At 33.0% G+C, this 11994-nt stretch overlaps 1 protein-coding gene and 1 pseudogene across 1 annotated transcript; both read left to right on the top strand.

Moving 5' to 3' along the window:
• The first annotated feature begins 48 nt into the window (after positions 1 to 48).
• Positions 49 to 1437, top strand: LOC111400217 (annotated as a pseudogene).
• An 8993-nt stretch (positions 1438 to 10430) lies between these two features.
• On the top strand, positions 10431 to 11859 carry LOC111401011 (mitogen-activated protein kinase kinase kinase 18-like). The gene has a single exon (XM_023028539.1). It carries the CDS (start codon positions 10556 to 10558, stop codon positions 11597 to 11599), a length of 1044 nt encoding a protein of 347 aa, XP_022884307.1. The 5' UTR covers positions 10431 to 10555; the 3' UTR covers positions 11600 to 11859.
• Positions 11860 to 11994: the final 135 nt, after the last annotated feature.

Genomic DNA, 11994 nt, shown 5'->3' with positions numbered 1-11994 from the left:
CAACAAAAGTTTGATTTGACTATTAGTCAATCAACAATATCAAACACTCTCAAAAGGGCGTCGGAATATTTGTCAAATGAGATGAAAAATAGCGATGTTAAAAGGCACAAATCGGCAAAATACCCTGATTTAGAGAAAGTTTTGTATGAGTAGTTTCTTTAAAGGCAAGATAAAGTGAACATGTCTGGAGAAATTATCCAAGGAAAAGCAAAAGAGCTTTTGCAAAAAATGTATGGTGAAACTAATCCAGAATTCAGCTTTTCTAGTGGATGGTTAGAACGTTTCAAGGCAAGATATGGAATCAAATCTTACCGACGTTTTGGTGAAAGTGGTTCAGTTATCATGGAGAACATTGAAAATGCTTTACCTGAAATACGATCAAAACTAGACTAGTTTCAGTTGAAAGATATTTACAATAAGGATGAAACTGGATTATTTTACCGATTGGAAGCTGATCATTCACTTGCCATCAAGCAGCTCGAAGGACGCAAAAAAGATAAGGAGATAATTACTATTATTGTTTGTTGCAATGGTGATGGATCTAATAAAGTACCACTTTAGGTTATTGATAAGTATGCAAATCCTAGATGCTTTAAAAATGTGAACATGAACAATCTTAATTGCAATTATCGATCCAACAAGAAAGTTTGGATGACTGGCTTGCTTTTTCAAGATTTTGTTGGTTGGTTTGATAAGAGAATGAATAGTTGGAAGATTCTCTTAATAGTAGATAATTGCCCAACTCATCAAAGGTAGTTGAAGGCTTGAGAAATGTAGAGTTATTTTTCTTACCTCCTAACACAACGTTTAAGATTCAACCATGTGATGCTAGGATTATTCGAGCATTCAAAGCTCATTATCGTCGTCGTTTTTATTCTAGCATCTTACAAAGCCTTGAGGTTGAGACACCAAATCCTGAAAAAAATTAATATTTTGAATGCTATTAATTTTGCTAACATGACTTGAAATTTTGATGTGAAAACAACAACAATTGCAAATTGTTTTCAGCATTGCAAGATTCAGTTAGAAGAAAACAATGTTCCCAAACCAGAAGTTGGTGAATTAGATGAAGGTATCCAAGGATTAAATGATGTCATCTCTAATTTACACTATAGAAATGTGATGGATGTTGAACATCTTTTGAACTATCCTAGTGAGAATGATGCAGTTATGAAATCACCTACAGACGAAGAAATTATTCAATCGGTAATAAACAGTAATGATGATGAGAATGATTCTGAACCAGATGATAGTAGCGTTGTCCCAAATGTGTCGTCAAAAGAGGCATTTCAAGCAATAGTCACCTTAAGCAACTACTTGCTACAACACGAGCAAAATATTCCGGAAGTTGTGTATGCTCTACAAAAGGTTAAGGATGGGGTTCATTTTGGTTTAGGTGGGAAGAAAAAACAATCAACTATAGATGCATATTTCTAAAAGGAATGATTATTGTACGGGTATTGTTGATTGATTGAAAGATTTTGATCTATATATATATATATATATATTTTCTCAATGAAATCCAATAATTATTACTTTATATTTTTATTGGGTCCTTAAGGATTCAATTTTTTTAATTACTTAATGCATTTAGCGAGGTTATTACTTTAGTCCATTGGCCCAAGTCGGGATCGAAAGAAATTATTATATAATCGAGGTTATTACTTTATCAGATCCTTAAATACCTTAAAGGCTAGATTAGTAGCCAAAGGATATCGACAAAAGAAAGGAATCGACAATTTTGATACTTATGCACCAGTAGCTAGAATATCATCGATTAGGATATTATTCGCTTTGGCTTCAATATATGACTTGCATGTTCATCAAATGGAAATGTTCATCAAATGGATGTCAAGACGACATTCCTAAATGGAGATCTCGATGAGGAGGTCTATATGGAACAACCCAAAGGATTTGCCCTACCTGGAAATGAACATAAAGTGTGCAAGTTGGCGAAATTTTTATATGGTTTGAAGCAAGCACCAAAAAATTGCATGAGAAGTTTGACTTAGCAATAATATCATTTGGGTTTAAACATAATAATGTAGATAGATGTTTATATTCTAAAATATGTGATGATTACATGACATTTATATACTTATATGTTAATGACATGTTGATTATAAGTAATCACATGGATAGTGTAGAAGAAACGAAGAGGTTTCTATCTCCCACATTCAAAATGAAATATCTTAGACAAGTGGATACTATTTTGGGTCTGAAAGACTAGTGAGGGTTATCACTTTAGTCAATCACATTATATCGAGAATGTGATAAATAAGTTCAAACACTTGAACTCAAAGGAGTATAGTAACCTTATTGATCCAAGTCAAAACTAGTAAAAAATGATGGAAGGGCAATTGCTCAATCGGAATATACAAGTATCATTGGAAGTCTTATATATGCAGTTCAATGCACAAGACTGGATATAGCTTATGCAATAAGTAAACTTAGTAGGTTTACTAGCAATCCAAGCAATGATCACTGGAAAGCTATTGTGAGAGTTCTTGGATACCTAAAGAAAACCAAGAAATTAGGTCTACAATATACTAAATTCCTAGCGGCATTAGAAGGATTTACCGATACTAGTTGGATATCTAGCATGGGTGAAAGTAAATCCACCTCGGGTTGGGTGTTCACTCTAAGAGGAGGTGCTGTTTTTTGGAAGTCAAAGAAACAAACATGCATAACACACTAGACCATGAAATCAGATTTTGTAGCCCTATCAGATACAGGGAAGGAAGCTGAGTGGCTTAAGGATCTCTTCTATGAGATTGAAGAATATTTCTTCAATACCTATCATGTGTGATAGTCAAGCCAAATTAGCAAAAGCATACAATGAGGTATATAATGGAAAATCTAGACATATGAGTCTAAGACATGACTACATGAGAAAATTAATCAAAGATAGAATAGTTTCTCTAAATTATGTAAGGTCAGTTGAAAATTTGGCGGATCCTTTGACTAAATCTCTAAATAGAGATTTAGTAGCATCTACTTCGAGTAGGATGTGATTGAAACTTCTTAACTAAAATATCCACCAATGACGGCAACCCTACCTGTCGTTATTCAAAAAGTAATACAAGGGTTCAAAGGGTAATAACAAGTCATTTGATATGTGGATAGTTGTAGCATTATTCAAATCCACAATAATCCTATCCTAGATAAAATAATGTTGGTTGTTACTGAAATGAGGGTTGAGCCTTAAGCTCTTAATAAAAGTTTAATGCTAAAATACAAGTACATTTAAAAGTAAGAAAGGTATTGGAAGAACATTTACCTAAACAAACTTCAAGATGGTGCCGCCTTAATAGAGGTTGGAGTATCTCTCTTAAAAGTTTGTTGAAAAGGATAAGCACAAGGCCATAAAAAGCGCTAAACGAGTAGTGAGGAACTTGAGAACACGTGATATTCGTGTGTGTGTTCTTACCGGTATTGTCACATGAAAAACTTGGTTCAAAGCTTCATGCTACCTTGAATTTCAACTTTACTTTGTTTGAATTACACTATGGTTAGATTCAAATTGAAAGATATCTAATTCTTATACATGAGTATCGTATAATTCGAATATGGAACATTGTTGTTTTTGAACAAGCGAGGGATTGTGATGGTTGTTCAAAACCATGTGACCGCATGACTTTTAGCTAAAAGCCATGCGGTCGCATGGCAACCAATCGAGGCCAAATGGCCTCGGTTCTAACTAACCATGCAACCGCATGGATTTACACCATGCGGTCACATGATATAAGTTTAGTGACTGTTGGAGTCGGTTTGAGTGGTTTTTTGGCAGTCTTTCACTTAATTTTGGCACCACTTCGTGAAGCTATGTTGCATGGCTATTAATAGGTGGTTTTTGATCATCAAAATAGTATGAAAAACACTTATAAATTACATGTTTATAAGATCAAACAAGAGGGAAAAAAAAAACATCTTCTTCCATATACATTTTCCATTGTGTTCTTGAGTTCTTAGAGAATCAAACAAGTTCTTAGTGTTTGAATCTCTACAAGGTTTGATCAATCCTTCAAACCTTTTGTCGGATGACCCTTTAAGTACCATAATCTTTTCTAGTGGGGGCAAAATTCGTTTGAGGACAACGATCTCATATTGTGTTTGAGCCTTCCTACATTTGTTTTATATTCTTCATCTTCTAATTTTCTTTCAATCTACGTTTGTAATTCGTTCTCTAACCCCTTGGTGGAGAAACTATTTCTAACACAACCATCTTGAAATATTTTAAGGTATTTTTAAGAGAATTTAAACAATGCAACCTTTTAATAATCAAGGTAAGCAATGAAAATGCTCTTGAAAAAAATTCCCATTTAGAACTTTTGCTTTTCTTTTTCTTTTTCCTCTATTGTTTTACTATTATGAAATTCAAATGAACTCTTAAGTTTAGTTAAACGAGTTTAATAGTTTAGGTTCATATATTTTTAATTTCTCCATTACACATTTGAACAATTGGATCAAGGTGGATTGCAGCACGAAATTGATGGAAAGGCACAATTTTTAATTTCGCGAAATAGACTCTCATTCGTAGTCACTCCTAACCGTATATTTACGAACTGCGATGGCTTCACTTTTCCGATTTCATCAAGTTCACATGTTCCAATTGCGATTAAATGTTTTTTCCATTCTTCAGCATTTTTTTCTTGGTCCAGTGCATGTGACAGACTCTTGGACTTTCGTTATTAATCAAAGAATGGACCAATTCTTTGGATTTTATTTGCACCTTAACCAAACCTTTGTGTATTGCTTGATTTTGGCATTCCGATAGACATCAACGTACCGCGCTTACCCAATTATATCTGTCAAGCTGTAAGGTTTTGTTTGGGAAAATAGGGTAAAAAATGTTTTTATTTTAATGTGAACTAACATTCTTGATACTTGAAGTTTAATTTAGACCCTTTTACAAGACTAGATGTCTTAAATAATTGTTATTTGACTTGGTCAGCTTTAACCAATCAAATTTATTTTATTGACATTTCTTAAGGTTTTCTCTTCTATAGAATAAAAGATTATTGCTAAAGTGATGTGACTTCATGTTCGGCTACTATCACTGGTTCGTATTAGACATAATTAGATAGTAGAGTTAAGTGGAGAAGTAATATTTAACATGTTTTATATTAGTATGTTGTATAGATTCTCGAAATTTTATTTTTAAATTTTTATTTTGTCAAGAATGAGTAGTATTAATTCTTATGTTAATTTCGTTTTATATTTACAATCAATGTACTATTTTATATGTGACATGTACTGGTCAACTAAAGTTGTGAATAGAGAGAATGTACAAACATGAATTCTTTATTTATTTATTTTTTACAGTTTTCACAACTGAATTGAAGTTAAAATTATGTAAAGCTTATCCTTGAAGAGTTGCATTAACTACGCCAAATGGCATTTCATGAGTTAGGTAATAATATGAGTCGTGTTTTGTGTAAAGACAAGATTCGAACCAAATAACACATTGGCCGCTATATTTCATCAAAATTTTCTGAAGTTAGGACGTGTAAGGCAGCCCAACATTAACTAATAAAAAATTGGTCTTTCTCGTGGCCTAACATGGCCCATGTGGAGTCAGATGATGACCTCATAGATATTTTTATTTTTTCCCCATTTGCACGAGTTTTTTCCTTCCATTTTTTGTCACCCAAATTCTATCAAGACCCAAATCTCCTTATTATCGCAATTCTTATGTTTGTCATTTTTACCTAATATAATAGCATTTTTCTGCCAAATTCATTTGCATTGACATCGACGATCGATCATATTTTTCTCCACCCCAACATTAGACATCTCAAGGCCCTCAACCCATAATTTGTACCAAACAATAGGATCGAAGATTCGACAATTGAATTATAATGTAATATTCTATAGGCCATTAACGTTAAAGGTTATGCACCGTTGTTTTGAATTCGATGATGATGGGTTTAGTACTATGTTGGTGTGGATAAAATTATGGGGTCTACAAGTAAATTGTTGGAATTGTAAAGGTCTTTTTTTCTCTTTTTTTTCTCCTCTAGAATTGCTTCAAAGGTTGGTAAACCCATATCTACGGATAAACTCACGTCTACTAAGGGAAGATTGACATATGCTCAAGTCCTTGTGGAAGTTGATGCATTTAAAAATTTGGTGTGTACAGTTGAGATGAATTTCCCTACCAAAAAATTGAGAGTTCAACACTTTATATTTATGAGTTTGAGACTAAATTTTGTGGAAATTGTAGGACATTCAGGCACACTTCAACTGCGTGCTCCTCAAAAAATTAGGTTGCTAAACAGGCTCAAGTTGTGGACGCATGAAGTTCGTGTTATGAACAGGTTATTGGGGACAGTTTGGTTCAGACAGAAACGATTGGACATGTTATGGTCAGCAACCGATATAGTTTTTTCATTATTCTAACTTATCCCTTATTTAAGCCACATTATTTTCATAAGAATGTATTGTTGAATAGTGTATTGATAGAAAATGTGTTGTTTTAAATAGGAAAAAAATTTGAATTTATGTATAATATTATTTTATTAAAGGATAGGTGATTGAAATAATATCAAATTATTTTATTACTGAATAGGTGATTGAAATAATAGGTCAAACAGGTCCTTAATTTTTTAGAATGTCGAGCTCCATCAGGATGAGCTCAATGCCTGATTTTGTTAAATCAGTTATGCTAGTTGAACCCGAAAACGCGATAAATTGTCTAGGTTCAAGTCCCGAAACCTCGGAATAAATACACTTAATTTGGTCCTAAAAAGGTTGGTTAATGGGTCCCAAGTCTTACATAATACTGACCAGAAAATCAACTGTATGTGTATATATCTTAGAGATGAAAAGCAGGGAAAGGGCCAAGTTCAGTGGGCGGGCGGCGGCGGCGGCGGCTTGTAGTTTAAACCATTTGGTCAGCGTTACCAGAATTAGATGGGAGCACGTCAGTGCAGCCTTGGAGATTGAAATGTCTTTAACTACTATTCATAACTTCTGTGCTTTCAATTTTTCATAAAATTTAAGTGTTGAGAATATTTTACTTTATTACTTCGAAATTCGGACAACATTAATTCTTTTTGATGATCATTATTTGATAAAAATAAATTTTTAAATAGTAAATTTTTTTTAAAAATATTTGATTAAAAAATAAGAAAAAATTTTGAACTTTCATACATAATATTTTATTGTGTTGTTAAAAATGAGGACGTTCAAAATTTTTTTTTTGAATAATGGTTGTCAAACATGGACTAAATTTTTAACATACATAGATAAATTCAACAAGTTGCCATAACTAATACTTAATTCCAATTTCATTTTAACAAAATATATAATTAAAAAATTAATAAAATTGTGGATTTATAAAACATGTGATTGAAAATGAATTTAATGAAAAATAAGGACTAAATAAGGACTTGATTTTTTTACTCAACAATATCATACCTTCAATTAAAAAAAAAAAAAATGATATGCACATAAAGAATGTGCTAATGGTGTTAATTATATATATAAAAAAATTATTCAATTTGACAGAGTAAATACTCAATTTAAGTGATTCAACATTAGACTTAATGTATCACTTGACACATATTGAGATGAAGATTAGAGCTTCGAATTTAGGCGTATGTTCTTATTAGTAGAAAGATTGATTCAATTTCTTGACAAATAAATAGATTTAGGGGGTGTTTGAACCACATTATTTTGGTAATAATGCATTATTGAATAGTGTAATGATGGAAAATGTATGGCTAAAAAATAAGGAAAGTTTTGATCTGTCTGTAATATTATTTTATTGAAAAATGTGAGGTTGAAATGATGTCAAATCACTGTTTAAGAATGTATTTTTTTTGGAATAATGTGGTTCAAACAGGCACTTAATGACATATCTTGAAAAGAAATACATATTCATTTTTTAAAATTAACCTATTTACCTTGATATTTGGAGTTAAAAAGTATGAAACAATTGTTAAGTCTCGACTAGTCACTAGTCAACTATCTACATTGATAATTTCTTTTTCATTTTTTTGTTGTGAAATTTGCACAATGTAAAATAATAAACTAGAATACGCGTGTGAAGTAAACAACATAAAATAAGTTCACATACACTGAATTATGCAAGATTGATCCCCTCGAACCAACTTGGTCCCAGTGGGATGTCCAAACGCAAGTCTTGCTGCCATCAAATATTATTTTAATGTAAGATTTTTTTATAATTAATTAAGAACGTGCTAACATGTGATTTCTAATGTTTAACGGACCAAATTACGTGATCTCGCAATTCGTTTCCACTGGTCCCCATTCACCACACATTAGAAAATTTTAAACGTGCTCAAGTGTCATTCAAAATTATATTTGACTTATTTATATTCGAAGGAGGAAAAGTGTCAACTTAAAATAAACTTTTTTAAGTACCATTAAGCGTGCGACGAAGTACGAAAATTTATAGAATCAAATGGTTTGATTTTCGAGATTACTGTCTCGGAATGGTGGGATGAAATTATATTATTACGTATATGTGTATAAAAAATTAAAATAAAAAATCGACGAGCTTTGTTACAGTTAGCGAGAATTTATGGGTTCCTTGTTTCTCTTTTGCTTGAAGAAAACCTTGACGTTTCCTTTGTTTCACACTTCATGTTGTGCTTCCCGTTGGCATTTTACTCCTGGGATTCTGCCTTTTGTCTCCTATTTTTCTTTTTACCCCTAACACCACTCATTGTGCATACCTCAATTTTCGAAATTAAAAGTCGTGGAAGGTGGAATTCAATTCAATTCAATTATATTCAAATTATCATTATGGATTCCTAAACTTGATTCAGTTTGTCATTCAAACTTGACTCAAGATGTTGATAGAAATATATTGTTTGGTATAGCTAAAAATCAGATTTTTAGTAGATTTTGATAAATATATAAATTTTGTGATTGAAAAGATGATGAACATTGTGGATTCCATGAAATTTCTAATTAAAATTGATTTTTGACTTTGACTTAAATTTGTATCATCTTTTTAAGCTACACCAAACAAGATAATATTCTAAGACATATATGGTCCTTATGGATGTCATGTATGTACTTATTATGTTGTCTTTTACTTGAATATACTCTATGTTGATTTAAAATGTTAGCACCTCAATAATTTAGTCATCTGTTCTCTTTAAAATGCTTCAAGACACGGTTTAAACACAATAAAATTCGAGATTGTTTTGAAATTGAGAGTCCATGTATGATTGTATTAGACAACTACTATTCGAGGTGTACGTTCTAGAGCTTCCAATACACGATTAAAGGAAGATAACACGTACCTACTAGTTTGAGATCTACGTGAAAGCTAGTGAATCAAGTGGATTGTGAAATACTACTAAAAATATCATCTTGAATTATGAAATTAAATATCAAGAAAATTATTATTTTGCACTTGAAAGTACTAGTTGCCGTAAATGACCTACCTAAAAATAGTCCAACTACCACTTATATAAAAATGTCTTCCTTTGACAATATGATTCACACCTTAAATCGTGATTAATTTGTCTCAATGACGTTGCAAATTATCTTATTATTCATGTAAGAACTTTCTTTTTCTAACCATATCATTTTGTAATTGCTTACGTCGTCCAAAGGAAGGAATATCTTAAACCAACCACCATTCTCCACTTGGAGCCTGAACCAAATGACCTTTTCCTAACTTTTCCTCTCTCTCTCATTTTTTCCCCTCCACGACGAAATCCACTATAAGCATAGACCCCTTTACCTAATTGTATTGGTTTCTTTCTCCAATCTAATCCGGAAGTTGAATGAAGAAACTCGACAAAATAGCATCCTGAATTTATTACATTAGTGTGAAACTCACTAAGATAATATCTTATAAAAATTAAAGAGAATCAAAGAAAACAAATTACCGAGTAGTGATTATATCACTCTTTGGCTCTTCCTTATGAGTTATGACTCTTGAATCTCAATAATTTTATAAATGCAAAGTGATTCGCTTTTACACAAACAATTTATCATATGTTTATTGAAATTTTGATTGATTTTAAGCAAAACACTTGAATTGACTAACGAAATTGAGTCAAATATCACATATTCCCATCAGACATTTGCCAAACAACCAATCAATCTTTTATTCTATAGATTCAAACAACCTTAAAAAACGAAGCGACAAAATTTGCTTTACAAATTCAATCATGATCCTAAGCAATCAATATTATACAATTAAAATTGAGAATTCATAATAAATAATTGAAAAATATATATCAATATTTAATTAATTGAAATATTGATCTTAAATCTAATTGGCGGGTTGACGGTTATTCTAAAACAATTTCTAATTATTCTCCCACCACAACGCGGGAACAACATCCCTATAGCGCGAAAGATCCTCGTCATCACGTGTTTTTATTTTATTTGAACAAATCACACGCACGTTTATACATACAATGAATCTATACAAACCAACTTCCCAACCCAAAATTCTCGTATAAATAGAAGTCCTCCAATTAATTAGTTAGTTCAAGAACTCTGTTTTCTTCTTCTTTCCATACTTTCCCTTCTCGCCAAAAGGCAAGCAAAATCAGTGGTCATGGATTGGGTTCGCGGTGAAAAATTAGGCTCTGGAAGTTTTGGGAGTGTTAATTTAGCAGTGCCCATAAAACAAAGCTCTCAAGTTACTCCTTTAATGGCCGTGAAATCTTGTGGGGTTTCCCAAGCTACTTCACTGATGAACGAGAAATTGGTACTGGACGAGCTTGAGGATTGCCCAGAAATCATTCGTTGCTTCGGAGAAAGTTTTAGTTATGAAAACGGCGAGAAATTATACAATGTATTGTTGGAGTATGCTTCCGGTGGCAATTTGGCCGATAAATTAAAGAATTCTTGTGATCAGAGGCTGCCGGAATCTGAAGTCCGTGGTTACACTAAAGCTTTGCTCAAAGGGCTTCACTATATTCACAAGGTTGGTTATGTTCACTGTGATATTAAGCTTCAGAACATTCTTTTATGCCCAGATGGTGGCTTAAAGATTGCGGACTTTGGATTGGCGAAGAGGGCCGGAGGTGAAAAAGAGGGTGTTTCTAGTTATGAATTAAGGGGCACACCTCTGTATATGTCACCGGAGATGGTCGCCGGGGGCGAGCAGGGTACCCCTGCTGACATATGGGCACTTGGGTGCGTGGTGGCGGAGATGGTCACTGGAACACCGGCGTGGCGGTGCTCCAACTTGGCGGCGCTGCTGATGAGAATTGGGGTTGGTGAGGAGGTACCTGAGGTACCAGGTAATTTATCAGGAAAGGGAAAAGATTTTCTTGACAAATGCTTTGTGAAGGACCCAAGTAATAGATGGACGGCTGAGATGCTTCTAAATCATCCATTTGTTGTGGATCAAGATCTTGGTGACGCTAAAAATATTGCCTCCACGTCTCCCAGATGCCCATTTGACTTCCCTGATTGGGCATCATCAGTTACATCTTCTGCAGAATATTCCCCAGAATCTAATCTCTGGTTTTCCGGCAACTCAAATTTGACAACTGAGTCCTGGTCCGCTTCTCCGGACGAGAGGCTGCAAGGGTTAGTAGGCCATCAAGAACCTGATTGGTCTGTTTCAGATGATTGGATCACCATTAGGTGATAGAAGAAAAGACTAGTCATATTCACATTTTTATTTTATTTTTTATTTTTGAAGATTTTATTCTCCAGGCATTGAATTTTTATTTTTATTTAGTGTTCAATTTGGAGGATAATTTTTTCTGTTGTACATAAAACTTGATAGAGAGGGATACATGCACTTTCTGACTTCATAGGAGGATACTGATTGGAGACTCAGAATCTGATACCTTTATTGTACAGTTCAGTTTTGATGTGAATAATATAACATTATTTTAGTTTATAGTTTAATTTTTATTTTTTTAGTTTGGAAAAAATGAGAGTTGCGGTGTTGCTTGGATGTGTTAGGCAACAGTATTGATATTTTGCCCAATTGCCATTTTCTACTTGCGAGATAATACTGGATTCTGCTGCTTTATT

Source organism: Olea europaea, chromosome 10, assembly GCF_002742605.1.
Source record: "Olea europaea var. sylvestris chromosome 10, O_europaea_v1, whole genome shotgun sequence".
Classification (NCBI taxonomy): domain Eukaryota; kingdom Viridiplantae; phylum Streptophyta; class Magnoliopsida; order Lamiales; family Oleaceae; genus Olea; species Olea europaea.
Note: the sequence above shows the minus strand (reverse complement) of the source record. Positions and strands in the feature narration are given on the sequence as shown.